This window comes from Bombus fervidus, chromosome 1 (assembly GCF_041682495.2).
Source record: "Bombus fervidus isolate BK054 chromosome 1, iyBomFerv1, whole genome shotgun sequence".
In the NCBI taxonomy this organism is placed as follows: domain Eukaryota; kingdom Metazoa; phylum Arthropoda; class Insecta; order Hymenoptera; family Apidae; genus Bombus; species Bombus fervidus.
The window spans coordinates 3839671-3855196 of NC_091517.1; the positions used below are offsets into that span (position 1 = coordinate 3839671).

At 35.7% G+C, this 15526-nt stretch overlaps 4 protein-coding genes across 4 annotated transcripts; all 4 read left to right on the forward strand.

Moving 5' to 3' along the window:
* The first annotated feature begins 110 nt into the window (after positions 1–110).
* Obp12 (odorant binding protein 12) lies at positions 111–1902 on the forward strand. The gene is made up of 5 exons (XM_072022416.2): positions 111–1090; positions 1175–1274; positions 1340–1458; positions 1527–1644; positions 1727–1902. The coding sequence occupies exons 1-5, from the start codon at positions 1049–1051 to the stop codon at positions 1804–1806; spliced, it is 459 nt and encodes a 152-aa protein (XP_071878517.1). The 5' UTR covers positions 111–1048; the 3' UTR covers positions 1807–1902.
* A 118-nt stretch (positions 1903–2020) lies between these two features.
* On the forward strand, positions 2021–4740 carry LOC141445717 (uncharacterized). Its single transcript, XM_074111937.1, has 3 exons — positions 2021–2156; positions 2254–2563; positions 2659–4740. The coding sequence occupies exons 1-3, from the start codon at positions 2095–2097 to the stop codon at positions 4522–4524; spliced, it is 2238 nt and encodes a 745-aa protein (XP_073968038.1). The 5' UTR covers positions 2021–2094; the 3' UTR covers positions 4525–4740.
* A 1556-nt stretch (positions 4741–6296) lies between these two features.
* On the forward strand, positions 6297–8740 carry Tpnciiib (troponin C type IIIb). Its single transcript, XM_072011516.1, has 5 exons — positions 6297–6456; positions 6695–6728; positions 6887–7030; positions 7112–7366; positions 8087–8740. Exons 1-5 carry the CDS (start codon positions 6454–6456, stop codon positions 8110–8112), a joined length of 462 nt encoding a protein of 153 aa, XP_071867617.1. The 5' UTR covers positions 6297–6453; the 3' UTR covers positions 8113–8740.
* Positions 8741–10160: 1420 nt separating this feature from the next.
* Positions 10161–12055, forward strand: Tpnciiia (troponin C type IIIa). The gene is made up of 5 exons (XM_072011502.1): positions 10161–10317; positions 10477–10504; positions 10583–10726; positions 11083–11334; positions 11719–12055. Exons 1-5 carry the CDS (start codon positions 10315–10317, stop codon positions 11751–11753), a joined length of 462 nt encoding a protein of 153 aa, XP_071867603.1. The 5' UTR covers positions 10161–10314; the 3' UTR covers positions 11754–12055.
* The last annotated feature ends 3471 nt before the right edge of the window (positions 12056–15526 follow it).

Sequence of the window (15526 nt, forward strand, 5' to 3'; positions counted from 1 at the left end):
GACGATAGTCTCGTTTCCAAACAATGTGTCCTCACGTATTGTAATAGTTAACGAAAATATTCGAACTCATGTAGATATATTTTATGAACATATTTGTGAGTTGTATGAAAAATTTTGAAATTTCGTTAGCATTGTAATGAAACTCGAGCATCATGATGGTGCTGGTAAAGCTTGAAATAAATCTGAGAATGTACATACACGTTACTGCTGCAAGATACCGAATGTAAACGTATAGTTCGTACAGATTACAAAAATATTTAAACAGTCAAGTATTTATTGTATTAGTAAGCATCAATATTCAGTGGAATAAGATGAATATACATTTCTATACGTACACTAATTTCTTACTGAATATGTATATGTTAGTAATAAATATCTTGTAACTTCTATGTAAATTTTCAGATTGATTTGAAATTTTACGAATATAATTATGACGTGTTTCATTAGAGCGCTAATAAAATTGCGGAACATTTTATGTAAGAATCCAAATACTTTCGTAAGCCACTGTATTTCTGATTGCGTTTTACATTGCTTTTATACAAGAATTTGATATAATCGACGGACATATTTTGCATTGTATATCCACGGATTAAAACGCGGAGAATTAGACGATGACTCAAGCATGCAATTGTCTGCTTGTTATACTTTATTATCGAAAGAAAAATATATACAGATTTATGTAATATTTTTTTCATATCCCTTTTTATGAAAATTCTACTTGATCTCTGGATAGTCAGAAACCATTTTTAGCTCGTTGATGTTATTTATTCACCGTGAATAATTCTCTCGACGCTTATTACAGATTATATAACTGTCATCAACTATTGCAATTATACATGGCATGTGTAAGCACATGCATTGTAGAAATCGTTGTAATTATCTCTTCTGATACAAATCTAACACGGTTGTCAAGTACATATTGTCAAACACATAAGTATTTAAAGACAAAATACTTAAAAGTGAACGTATAAAAGGTAACGCTAACAATCGTACAATTAGTTTAGTCGGTTCCTTACTTCACGAGAACATTCAACATAAGTTTTGAAACATGAAGAATTCAGCGTTTCTTGCTTCGTTTATCCTCTATTGCGTAAGAATAAATATATTCTATTTTCATACAGCATAAACAATATGATGTCTGTCGTTTCAAAATATTCAAAGTTATCTACTTCAGGGTCTTTTCAGTCAAAATGTAATTGTGTCACACGCGAGACATCCACCTTTTCCTCCAGAAATAATACACGATTGTATGGATCGTGAAAACATAACAGCTAGTGAGTTAATTATCATAAATGAAACAATTATTACATTTATAATAAAATTATTAAAAAAATTACAGAAGAATTGATGATACTTGATAGTTCACCGGTTGAGACAATCAAATTAATAGGTGGCAATATGCAAGACTTCAGAAATATCGGATGTTTCTTAGCTTGCGCCTTACAACAACATGGCGACGTAAAAATAATTTTATATATAAATATAACCAAGAAATTAACACGTTTTCTGATTCATTTATACTTCAGATGACAGGATCTACTATGAATGTACAAACAATGATGGATCGTATACACGAAATGTATCACGGTCACACAGATGTCAATTCATTTTTCGCTAATGCCTTGCAAACATGTGCAGATTCGCGTAAGTATATTTATTCTGTAATAATAATTCATATTTTATCATAGTGAAAATCTTAAAAATAATTTGTATCTCTTTGTTTTAGTTGGAGAAACAGACGACGAATGCGAAGCGGCTCTTACCTTCCACATATGCGTGATGGAAGCTTTCCATAATAAACCCTAAATCAATTTATATTTTATCTATTTCGACGTGTCTACTGCTATAATGGCAACTTGTTAAAAATTATTTGAATTAGTAAACTATTAAATTAGCAAGCAATTGAAAAGGATAGTTGATAATTTGTGCAACCTTTCTCCCTAAAAGTCCCAGTTCAAATATATCTAATAATGCGTGTGATAAAATTAATCAATTCGAAACGTAGATATGATTGCCATGCGTCCTAATACAATTGGATTATGTTTCTAGATTCGTCACATAGTCACGACTATCGTTTCGCGGTGCAGTATCGACATGTTCGCTAAAAAATTACAAATTTCCTCCACCTTGGTTTCCAGATCTCAGGACTTACTGAGGTATTATACAAAAAATCTTCATATTCATCATTCAGTAATGAATAATAACAATTCATTCCTATTTGTGAATAATTATTTAACGCATTAACGAATACAGTTTTGGATGGCGAAAGCTTCTAGTGCCCGTTTCGTTGTTTGGAGTTATTGCACTGTTATTCTGCTTGTGCTACATATTTTGGGATACGGTGGATTATAAGATGATGGAGAACAACATTTTCATCCAAGATCTAAATAGCGCTATAAAGAAAAATTCAACATTGTTCCAACAAAGTTTGAATGCCACTATGCAACAGAAAACCGGTAAGACTTATTGTCAAACTGGTCCATCATGTAATACAATAACCTGTTCGTCTATCCCGCAAAATTCTGGAACAGTGGTGTCAGAGTTCATCGAGAACAATTTCAAGGTATTTAATAAAAACAACAACGAAGGCAATATTTCTGCCTGGTTAGCCCAAATGACGTATCAACTAGTTTATCGTATATTATATATTTCGTGTAGGCTATCTGCAAGGATACAACATCCGTGAAATTGTCACTTATCAAATGCAAATTCCCCGAGAACATGCTTCGGAAGAATTGGCTGTGCACCAACTTGTCGATCGAAGAGTTGACGTTCGAGCGCTGCTTCCTTAGCAAAATAGAGGATAACGCGTTCTCGTCGTCCATTTATGAACAGACGAAGAAGATCTCCATGATTAACAACGAACTGGTCTCTTTGCGCAAGGCGATGTTCCGTTACCTTAAAATGTTAGAGGTGCTGAGTATTAACGAAAATATCGTCAAGTCGGCTGAATTTAATTTGCTCGAAGAGGTGGCGGGTTCTTTGACCACGCTGGACCTGCGCCAAGCCATAGACGATCGAAAGGTGCTTCGAAACATAACGGGCGGAAACGCGTTGTCAAAGCTTGAATTATTGTCTTTATGGGGGAACTCTATATCCGTAATCGATGCTGAATTGTTCGTCGGTGTGCCAATGGTGAAATCGCTTTATCTGCACGCCTCGAACATCGAGACAGTGTCGCAAGATACTTTGCAACCGATGGCTTCATCCATATTGCAAATAACGCTGTACAGCAACAATATTGTTTCGTTACCGCAGGGACTGCTAGACGACGTGGTTAATTCGAATAAATGCTTCGGTATGTTTATGTACGACAATCCTTGGCACTGCGATTGTAGTTTAAAATGGTTACAGGATTTCATGCAAAATCAGTATATCTGTATGGACCAGTCGAATTTGGATAAAATAATTCCGATTTGTAAGACGCCTCAGGAAAAAGCTGGGAAGCCATTTACAACAGTGGATTTCTGTTCCCAGTCAACCACCAATTCCACCATATCCACCACGACACTTAAATCTACTAAACACGATTGGAACCAAACTACTACTATTACTCCGACTAAAGGTGTAACCAATCAAACCACCCAGACACCAGATACAACCAATAGGATGGTCCACGTAAATTGCAGTCTCACCTATACATATATACAAACTGCTAATACAGGCAAACTGTTATCCACCGATGTTCTTCAGTTTCCTCCGCGATTTCCCCATTTCTACGTCTCGAAGATCTCAGACCGCAGCATACTCGTGAATCTGCCCGACCTGAACAAGGAAATCACGCTACTCTGGTTCGACAACAATAACGTCGACAGTTCGCTCGGCTGTGCAAAAAATGTGAAGTACTCTTATCTGCTGCAGAATATCGATTCGCAGGCACCGTATACGATCTGTTTGCTCGACGATAACGGGAACAACGTATCACCGTTGAACTGTTTGGCTGTAACTACTAGGCCAACTTACGAGTACAGGACCTGGTTGACGAACGCAGACAAGAGTTTGGTCTTCCCTCTATTGATATCGTCGTTGATTCTACTGTTCTTCGTCGGTGCTCTCCTCTCATTCCTGCTGATAAGGCGATACCCAACGTTGCTTCGCGGTAACAAACGGATCATGTTGGTGAAACGCAGGAACGTGGATGCCATTGTGCTCCCAAAGGGCGTCGATATGGATGAGGAGAAACAGAGAAAATCAATCTGTGTTTCTTACGTTAGCAAGCTTTACGAGGATGGCTACGTTACGCCTTTGCCTCCGGAGAGAACGCTGCTTCCTCGAAGATCGAGAATATCTAGAACAAACTCTCAAAGCGACAGAAATAGTTACGTGTCAGAGGTTGAGACAATAGAGTCGCAACTAGCTTTTTGGAAAATGAAGAACGAGCTGGAGAAACAGAAATCAATTGCTCCTCCATTACCACCGCATCCTTCCAACTTAATTCCTTCCGTCTCTTGGGGAATAGAATCAAAGGACGACCGTGATTACGAAGTGTTTAATTTAAATTCCGTAATACCTGATGCCTATTAGATCATTAGCCATTTTACAACAATTGAGTAATGATTTCAAAGTCGTTTACTGACACATACTACATATTTTGCAATGTGAAGTTACACAGTTGAATCTCTTCTCATTGGATCGAATTCTGTAAAATTTGGCTGCCGGCCGAGAGGTACGCGTGTCAATGTCAATTTCAGTGATCATATATAAACAAGAAGATTGAACCACTAGAAGATGTCGATAATTGGATATAATTGGATAATTATATATATATATATAATATATATATTATATATATATATATATATCGTAAATAAAATTTTAGTTTAATTTATGAAACGTATTTCGTTCTATTATCGTTCCTTGTATCATTGCAAAAATGTTTGTTCTAACGTCGATTATTATCATTGGCCAGTCTCTGTCGTTTATTTTTGATGATTAGGTCAGTAGTTCGGCGTAGCACGTCGAAGCTCTATCTGATTGGCTAAGGAGGTCAGTCAGCTTCGTGTTTGCTTCTTAGAAGCGGCTGCCAGCTCGAGCTTTTTTACTACCACGAGTGGCTGGCAATCCACTGCAATTCTCTAAAAGGACGCAATGCCAATATCAAACCACTGTACTGTTGGAGCACGCTGCAATCAGTATAACTGTTTGCGTGTTCGCCCACCGAGTGCCGTGGAAATGACCGGCTATACGCAATGGCACGTCACTAGCTTTCTACGTGCATTGCCAACAGCAGTTCCGGATTTGCGTGAGCTTGACATTGCCAAATGATGTAACACCATACCTAACACGTCCCATTTCTCCCTTTGTGATAAATCGACTTCTTTGCACCTCGATGAACCACGATCGAATACATTTTCTATTGTTTTTACGGGCATTTATCTCTATTGCGAGTTAATCTCATTCTTTCGACATTTTCCTTTTTTTTTTTTTTTTTTTTTGACATTAGAATTAATTTATGAAATACAAATATTTGATGAATTATTGTTATATTTATATTCAATTAATTAGATATATACTGATTCTATTATATATACTAATAAATTTTTATATTTATTTTGTTTTTATATCTTATATATCCTTGATAGAAAATTGTAATTACTGTCTTGCGAATGTTTGTCTATTTTATACGGTGCAGAAATGATTGGAATGCATAATATTGTATGAAAATATACGAAATACTTAAGGTAAAGTATTATATTCACTATACATACATGATATCTAGGGGATGAAATGTGTTCCTATAATATTTATGTTCCATTTCTTTAAGTATGTTCATAAGAATATGAATTAACATTAACAGCCATAATCTACTGATCATAATGTAGCAAGATTTCTTTTTTCTCCTTTTCGCAATTTTTCAATTTCTCTTTTTCAATCTCTTAATTATAACAAAATTTATTTGATTAGCTTCTTCATTATATCCTCTAGCAGGAAATGACAACGACAAAGGTATTGGATAATATGAATCTAGATTTAAAATACAAAAATCATATAAATGAAAATTTCAACGATTCCACAAATCAAATGTGGAAGAATAGATTAGGAAGATTAATATTGGCAAGGTGTATGTGTTATTAATAACATGTAAACAAGATGAAACAATAAGGAAAAAACAATCGATTTAAACGCCGATGTAGTTTGTCATTCACTGGTTGCGCCAACAGACTATACGTTTCGCAAAGTGCAAACCATGAAAGGGTCCCGATTAAGAATCTTTTTATAGTGTCTTTAGGTCGACAAATGATTGGTGATTGTCTATCGACGCTAATAAGAATGCGAGATTGCGTCTGTGCAGCTCTACTAATTAGTTTACTAAGGCTCAGTGTGACATTTTCATCGGTACAGTAAGTTGTTCAGAAGCGATTGCTCAGACGGGAACTGTTAATCATTTGCTTCTGTTATAACTGTGATTAGTTTGGACGAACATTATCGTTAATATATCGAATCACCGACATAATGGTAATTATCAAAGGGATCGTTGAACGCGAGCTATCCGACCATTAAATTTAATAACAGATTAAAGAACGTTTCATTACGTGATATAGTGATATGTAATTATGAAGATCGATCATTTTCTTGATATAGTGCGACAAAGTTTGGGTGATCTCTTACTTAATTGAAAATACTAATTTCCAGTATATGTTATAGTTAGTAAATGAGGTTTTAATAAATGTGAATCGATTTTTCACTTTTCTAGGATGACATTCAACTTAGCAAGGATCAAATTTCACGTGAGTGTCGATTTCATAGCCAAAAGTACCAAATTTTTTTAAAACTTCCACGCTATGTAAGTCAAGCTCTTTCTCCAATTTTTTTATTGCATCCAACTTTTTTCAAATCTTGCGATATAAAGTTACTTTCCTGTTTTCTAAAATTTTCACCCTCGCAGAACTGAAAATGGGATTCGATGCATTCGATCCTGAGAAAAAAGGAATCATCAGCACCGACTCAGTCGGTACCATTCTTGGAATGATGGGTATGAGAATTCCAACCGATCAATTGCATTTGACCATTTCTGAATACGACCCTTTCGGTAAATTAACAAATTACAATGTTCGGATTCTTTGAAATTAAACAATCAACATAAAACATCTTGATCACCTTCGTTTCGTAGGATCTGGAGAAATTAGTTTCCAAGAATTTTGTAGCCTGGCCTCCCAATTCATGGAGGAGGACACTGACATGGAGGCAATGCAGCAGGAGTTACGCGAAGCTTTCCGCTTGTACGACCGAGAGGGAAACGGTTATATCACCACCGATGTGTTTAGGGACATTCTTCATGAACTAGATGACGCACTATCTCCCGAAGAGCTGGACATGATCATCGATGAGGTGGACGCTGATGGTTCAGGAACGGTCGACTTCGAGGGTACGTATAATGCGCTAGAACTCCGTTTATCTAAACTCTTATCTGAACTTTTATACGAACTCAATGAGTTCAACGAGTTCAAAACAAATAGAGCTTCAAAGATATATACGACATTAAACCAGACAAACTTAACATGTAAGACGATATTAAAAATACAATAAGCTAGTTTAAAGAAATCATTGTGTTCAACAAAGTCTAACTCACACGAATCAAACATAATCGTTAAAGACCACAATGTCGATGCGAAGTAAAACATGAAAGAAGAAGAAGAGTTCAGATAAGTGGAGTTTTACCATAAACGAAAATAATATAGCGCGATTGTAAAAGCAATAAAAAGCTAGTTTATAATATACGTTTTGCCGAGGCGAAACACATACATAAATTGGAAACATTTTCCAATATTTAAATTTCTTCCACAAAACATGTATTGTGTCTTGAGTACAAATCCTTCAACAAATATTCATTTTTAAACCTTTAATTTAACTCTGACAACTCCTAATTTAATCCCGCTTTACTACGAATCTCAATTGCGGAGAATGTAAAATATGATAAATTATTACAGTCATCTATAACTCAACAACAGTATACGAGGATTAAAATCGCGTTGTATCGCTCTCGCCTGGTATATCGTAAAGAAATTTTAGATCAATCCGGTACAGAGATCATGTTACACTGAGAATTTGTAAATCAGTGTCGAACAAAGTTCGTTTCACGTTGCAGAATTCATGGAGGTCATGACAGGCTAAATTATCAGCTTGGCACGAGGCGGTCGTCCCTCGTGTTTGTCACCACGAGAACGCATACAAACGAGGCTACCGTCTGTCCTACACACGTGGAATATGCAATTTATCGAGACACTGTTGGCAAAGTATGAAGTAAAAAGTTCGTAGGTGATGTCTGTTAGGGAGGAGTAAGGGTAGATGCAGTTGAGAAAGTATTCTTGACGTGTGGGTCACTTTTGGATTCACAATCGGCTAAAATGTATTTCTATCTATGCTGGGATTAAACGGACGAGTTCTCGCGGGTCTTCCGCGAGGCATGATATGTATCTGGAAACAAGTTTATATCGGCCGATATAAATTGTCGTTTCTATGTAATTATCATCGTGCAAAGTAGTTTCTATTTTGCTCATTATATGCTGACTAAGGGAGGATTGAAAGATCGCATGAAGCTTCGTGAAATCGAATTAGATATTACTTATATTTAGAGATGGATTTCTAATCTTTATACTTTGCCTATGAAACCTACGATCGTCTGTAACAGTCATAATACTCATAAACAATTAAGTATAATTGTAAAATTGTACATTTAAGATTAACGAAATTTACATAAGATTGTATGTATAATAAAAGTACAAAAAAATAGCAAACACAATTCCTGTAATTTATTTCTTCCTCTGTTATAATCTATATAATCGAATTATAAATTATATAATGCCATTATCACTTGGATTGCACAATTGTCTAATAAAGAAGAAAACCATCAACGATAAATCTTAATCCAATTAAATATCCATTTATTTGAATTTAAATGAATATCCTAGGTTGAATATTCAGTCCCTTTTACGAGTTCTTAATATCGCACAATACCCAATAATATTACTATTATTGAATTAAGTACCGTTACCTCGAAATCATATTATAAGGAATGCTTAAATCCGCTCGTGTAATAACACGTGTGCCCTCGAGTAAATATAGCTTTAAAATTAGCCCGTGCTAAAGAGCACGTTAGTCATGATCGTTGAAAGAGCAAGGAATTTTCGCTAGGAACTGAACAATGTGTTGTGAAAGATGAAAACCGGCGCTAATACCCTCGAAATATAATGGCTAGCTCTAGGTGCATATTATGAGTGTATAATTAGCTTCCTAAGAATACGACGAATACGTTTATTACGTCGAATTGTCTCCGAAGATTGTGCAGGATATCATCCGGCTATGAGCCAACTTCGTCTATTGTCGTGTCGTTTTTTTTTCTCGACACATTGATCATGAATCGTGAGTTATAGAGTGGCGGAAGCTCTAGCGATAAACGATGCTAGCGATCGAGAGATTCTTGCGAAACGAAGCTTTTACAGAATATAAAGGATTCTCCCTGCGGCGAGTTATTACGCTGGCGATCGCGATAAATATGGCGAATACCGATCGATGATGTAATTTCACGTCGCGTCGATTGAATTATAAATAATTGAAACGTATCGAGGTTACTACAAAATTATGGTAAACAAGAGCATTACGACGATTTGTTGAAAATTGATATCTGTAATTACGCGTATGAAAAATAAAAGATGCTATATACAGTCGCCTCGGAAAGTAAGTTAATGATCCCGTTAAAAGTTTAAATATAAGATAGTTACTTTCCGAAGCAGCTGTATGTGATACCAAATTCACTCTTATTAAATTTCAGTGGAACTTTCATATTTATGTAGTCACGATTGTTGATAATTCTTTATAATGAACAGCGAATACGTAATGAGAGAAAACGAATCTTTTTCAATAAAATGTAGATGTAGATTGAAACCTCACAGGGGTTTAAATAATTAAATAAAGGAATAAATAAACTATTTGTAACATGATTTGGAATATCGCAGTTAAATTTAAAATACATCAAAAACACCACCTATATGTTACTCCCATTCGAAACAGTGTTAATCTGATAATGGCAATGAAACGATCCAAGATAGAATAGCAAATTGAGTACGTTGCCTCGAATTTCACACAATTGAAGCTCCGCTTCCGTGGAAATGCAGAGTGGGGAGTGTCCTCGATGAATTTGAAAACCGCTAGAGTTCCTACGTAGATATTACCCGGTCAATCACGTGCCAGATCATCCTAATGTCCACATAAAACAGAAGTCCACAGCCAGAATCTGGTGCATACCCGGATAAACCGTCGATGCTGTCGTGTGTTAACAGCAGAGTTTAAAACCGTGTATCTGATTATCACATCAACATGGTACGTTGTCATGAATAAAGATTCAACGTTTGAACATTATCAATATTCTAAAATTTTTGCTCGTAACATTTTTTGAGTATATTTCGAGTTACTTTCTTTATTGTTGTCTTTTAAGATATTATGAGAAGTGAGAATAATGAAAACAATACGTGATTTCAGGATGATCTGACCAAGGATCAAATTGCTCGTAAGTGTTTCACTTCCATTTATTCGAATGGAAGGTTAAAACAATCGATTATTAATAAATAAATCCTATCTTTCATAGTGTTGAAAAAGGCCTTCGATGCCTTCGACCACGACAAAAAGGGTAGCATTGGTACCGACATGGTGGGTACCATATTGACCATGTTGGGCTACGAGCTGAGCGAGAAGACGCTAAAGGAAATCATTACAGAAGTAGACGAAGATGGTAAAAATATCTATCGCTATCTAAACTTTATCATTCAATAACTTCTCAACTACTAATCCTAAACAGAACTAATTGATACTAAAGACACCTAGTATTCAAAGATAATTGCAAGTTCCTAATATGACAATCCAACAACTTGCTACATCAAATCTTTTTTGTGCATCATCACGGAAGTAAACGAAGATAATAAGAAAATTCATCGCTATCTAAATTTTACTTCAACAATTTCTTAATTAGTAAACTTAAACAAAACCAAATGACACATAACATAGACATTTAACAAACAAAGAACTTCCTCTGTTGAATTTTTACACGATAGTCTAACAACGTGTCACATCAAACTTCATCTATTACAGGATCCGGACAATTGGAATTCGAAGAGTTCTGCACCCTTGCTGCCAGATTCTTAGTGGAGGAAGATTCGGAGGCGATGCAACAGGAGCTACGCGAGGCATTCCGGTTATATGACAAAGAAGGCAATGGCTACATAACAACCGCAGTGTTTCGCGACATTCTTCACGAACTGGACGACAAATTGACACCACAGGAGTTGGACATGATGATCGAGGAGATCGACGCCGACGGTTCAGGAACGCTTGATTTCGATGGTAGGCGTTATTATAGAATTTATTAGAATTAGAATTTTCATAACGTGCTAATCAATCTAATTACCAACGCGAACCTAGCTGTACCACGTTAGGAACGGTTAACGCAGGAAATTGTGTTGCACATTGAAAATTATAGGGAACGCTTCGACGTCGTTTGCTAAGAATCCATCAGTCTGGTCAATTAATTAAAGCTTGTCGTCTACCAAGTTCGAGCATTTTCACTTCAGGCGAAAAAACTTCTCTATTTAACGAGCAATCAGTTCTCTCGTACGCTACACAGTTTGAGCGGTTATATTCCTGCTAGGTTATGTCACAAATTTCCGTGCATTTCGACACGATTGCAAGCCGGCACGTGATCTCATAAATTCTAATTTCTCGTTTTAGAGTTTATGGAAGTTATGACCGGTGGTGACGACTAGATTATATGGTGGATAATTAGGATGGACAGCGTCTACGATTAAACGGGACAACGATTGGCACAAATGCTGTTTCGCATCTGGATACCAAGGGCAAAGGGAAGCACTGGTCGATGTGTACAACGTGGTTTAAGATTGGAAACATTTTTGGTTACACTTTTCAATCAACCGCACTTCCAACGTCGACGTACGGCGAATAACATTGCTAAAACCTCGTCGTAAGAAGAAGAGAATGAAAGAGAATGAAGTTAATAAAAATTCCAAAATAAAAAAAGACTTCTTAATTACAAGTGAAATACAGAATATATACAATTGTTAAACGTAATATTTTTTCGTAACCCTTAAATGATATGGCTAGGAACGAAAGCTAGTAAGTCCGTAGTTGCGGTTTTGTTCGTCGTATCGATTCGACGCCTGAATAATTGCAACCGGGTTTGTAGTCGGGGTATGTCGTTGGGAAGTTTTAACGGGGCTGCGGTGCGAGAAAGAGCACCAAGGAACCTGTAATTACCACTCGAGAAAAATTAAAAATTAAGAAACAGCTTCATTAGCTTGCCGAATTTTTTTACTTACTGCTAATATATACTTCGATTTATTATTCGAGAGAAATGATTTGTTGTCGAAGGTTAAATCGTTAAAAATTTACATACTTGTATTAAAACAATAAAATTACCTTTTTTGTACAAAGAATCGAGTCCTTATTATTATTTAATCCCAGGTGGTTTTTGCGATTACATCCGGAATGATTTAAGTTTTTCATAAATATGGTAAAGCATTATTTACGCCCAGAAACGTGATTGGTAATTATAAATTCGACGGTAAGCGACAATTAGCGAAGTAGAACCTGAACGTTAGCGGATATTAATGAACGCCAACATTCTTGGCAGCCATTCATTTAAATCGCGTCTACAAGTGCAAATTGAATTTTCCACTCACTCTTACGAAAAGCGCAAGTGTATGCTAATCTGATAAATTCCCCCTCGTGTTCGCGTCAGTCCATATTTTCTTATCCCAGTTTATTTATTTACTCGCTACCGTCTGGTTACGATAATATTAATCGTTGCATCCATTTTCGAGTGCAGAAAACACGGAAGCCTGTGAGATTCTTTATTTGGCGATCTATATCGGTTATCGTATTACAGAAGTAATTTTAATAGCCGCTCTGAAGCGAAGTGACAATTTTAAAGAAGTATATTCAGTGTGAAATTGTGTCATCGAGGGAAGCGTAGACGTTTCCTAAATTATTCGAGATCCTCACCTCGCACAATTTGAAGTTGGAAAAATTTATCACGGAGTTAATGTACTGTGTATCCGATACACTAGCCAAATTTCTAAATGTCACGAACCTGCTACATGAATTCGTGCATGATTGAATTCGCGAAATCGCCTTCGAGCTCTGCAGAGAGTTCTATGACTGCTTTATCTATACAATAAACCTCCCATGATAGAGAATTCAGAACGACGTAGTATAGTCTTCAACATACTCATCGTTTCGATCTTGGACATAGAGAACCTATTATTTTCCTATATAGTAGAACGCTACAGCATCTCTTAAATTTCTGTGCCTGAACTTTACATTACACAGTTAAAATTTTCCTCCATTAAAGTCTGGTTTATATCTTCAAACGATAAATATATTAGGTTGTCCCAAAAGTTTCTTTCCAAGAACAAAAGGGATCATACATAATTCAATAAAATTATATAAAACAAAATATGTTATGCATCTACTATTTCCTTATAAAACGAAAGAAACTTTTGGAACAACTTAATACTTTGCCGACCATGAATATTTTTTCTGTTTTTACATTTTAATTATTTTAATATAAATCTGCTATTTCATTTACATCATATGCATTTCAGAATAAACTACTAGGTAAAGTGAAATTTGTTAAAGTTTTGCAATAAATATAACGAGTCGATGTCCTAATATTTATGACTGGCAGACTATGCAACACAGAAAATATATTCATGAAAGGTGTCTACACGTGCCCAAATACTTTCGTCAGCCACTGTAGGTAACAGAAAGAGTTAATTATGATCTCTGTATTTCGAAGAGAGAACATTGCTATAATAATATAATCACTATGTTGTCGTTGGTTCTCGATTAAAGTCAAATCTACCGGAGTTAGGCTCGACGTTTGAGACTTTAGTATGGAATTTCCTGTCGGAGATTGAAAGGGGCAATCGCGAGCAGCTGTTGGTGAACGGGAATCGGACCGACAGAAGTCATACCAAATCGGGCATCTGAAATGTCCAGAGATGTCATTATCTTGGCAACTCCCACGTTGCGAGGTAATAGGTTTCGAGTGAAAATCGTTAGTCTATTCTCAATAATACTTCCCCCTATATTCAGTAAACATAAACCATGTTATGGTTCTGTCACGGGACGAAATTGCTATGACCCAACCATATAACGAATTTCGAAATCGTGCGTATCGTGAGATGGTAGTTCGTCATAAATCATGACACTTTACATTTATCATGAAACGTATCCGTTTCTCCAATAGCCCTTCGGGTTTGAAATAGCAAAGTATCGGCTCCCTCGCGTATGAAATAAACATCAATGTGGAACGATTAAATTGAGTTCCAATTGAAATTAAAGATTATAGGAAAAAAGCACGGTAAGTACACTTTCGGCGATATTTTCATTTTGGTGTCATTTTATGATTTAACAAGAGGATTTGTACATGACATAATAAGAATGACGTGTTAAATATAGATTTAGAAATTGAAGGTAGCTGATAGGATAACGAAGATTTATGGAACCCAAAAATATAATTATTAAGATTTGCAATATTTTGAACAATTTGAAGAGGGTGAGAAGACAAATATTTAATTCAAAAACCAAAAAAAAAAAAAAAAGGCAATTTTGGCATCATAGGATTGATTAACGAATCTAGCGAATTTTAAAATTTCTGTGTAAAAGATAGAAAATGTAACATATTATATTTCCCCGTAGTTTTCTTATTTATTTTAGTTTTATTTATGTTACATATAAATTGCATTATTTTAAAAATGATTGCAGCGAACCGATACGAATTCCCAATTTCTCGAGTAAGAACAGGGCAACCAACGAGAAAAGAAAAATATTCGTAATTAATAGACAGTAATACTACTTTTATTATATAAACACACGCGTACGCGCACGTATAATTTTTAACGATACAATAAATTATCGATGGAAAATTAATAGCGTAAATTGAAGCATATCAAGATCAGATGAAATAGGAGCAGCTTCAGGTTTTCCGTTGGAAAATTGCCACTTGCCACTTGCCACGCTACGGCTGAAAGTGACATTAACTCTTTATTTTAGATCTGTGTCTGCTACTGAACCCACCTTGTTCGATAATTTCAATAGCGGATACGCAATTCGTGATATTTTTAATGGAAGAAATGTACCTTTCACTGGTCAAGCTTGACCAGGTGTTGCTGGCACGCTTGTACTAGCTAAAATCTATATTCTGGAAGTATATTTCGTGAAGAACGAATGACACTAATTAGGGGAGCGTGGAGTTCATTAATATCCCGTCTACGATCAAGATAATTCCAGCTCGAATAGTATTAAAAATACGTTTCGGAATGTGGAAAGCAATGAAGACTAACTTAAATAATTTTTAAAAAAGTGGTTCAACGACCTTATGTCACTGGATAATTGCAATTATAGATTCGCCTGCGGAACGAATATCATTATCGTCAAATATACCACATTATAAAGACTAAAATTCAACCACATTTCAATTATATATTACATATACGAGGTGACAAAGTTATAACGT

Bases quoted from the DNA above. Each gene is read 5' to 3' on its own strand.
- Obp12 (XM_072022416.2), top strand. From the start codon at position 1,049: ATGAAGAATTCAGCGTTTCTTGCTTCGTTTATCCTCTATTGC. The intron at 1,091-1,174 runs GTAAGAATAAAT...TATCTACTTCAG, and splicing joins CTTCGTTTATCCTCTATTGC to GGTCTTTTCAGTCAAAATGT. The intron at 1,275-1,339 runs GTGAGTTAATTA...AAAAAATTACAG, and splicing joins TCGTGAAAACATAACAGCTA to AAGAATTGATGATACTTGAT.
- LOC141445717 (XM_074111937.1), top strand. From the start codon at position 2,095: ATGTTCGCTAAAAAATTACAAATTTCCTCCACCTTGGTTTCCAGATCT. The intron at 2,157-2,253 runs GTATTATACAAA...TAACGAATACAG, and splicing joins AGATCTCAGGACTTACTGAG to TTTTGGATGGCGAAAGCTTC. The intron at 2,564-2,658 runs GTATTTAATAAA...TATTTCGTGTAG, and splicing joins TCATCGAGAACAATTTCAAG to GCTATCTGCAAGGATACAAC.
- Tpnciiib (XM_072011516.1), top strand. The intron at 6,729-6,886 runs GTGAGTGTCGAT...TCACCCTCGCAG, and splicing joins TAGCAAGGATCAAATTTCAC to AACTGAAAATGGGATTCGAT. The intron at 7,367-8,086 runs GTACGTATAATG...TTCACGTTGCAG, and splicing joins AGGAACGGTCGACTTCGAGG to AATTCATGGAGGTCATGACA.
- Tpnciiia (XM_072011502.1), top strand. The intron at 10,727-11,082 runs GTAAAAATATCT...CATCTATTACAG, and splicing joins TACAGAAGTAGACGAAGATG to GATCCGGACAATTGGAATTC. The intron at 11,335-11,718 runs GTAGGCGTTATT...TTCTCGTTTTAG, and splicing joins AGGAACGCTTGATTTCGATG to AGTTTATGGAAGTTATGACC.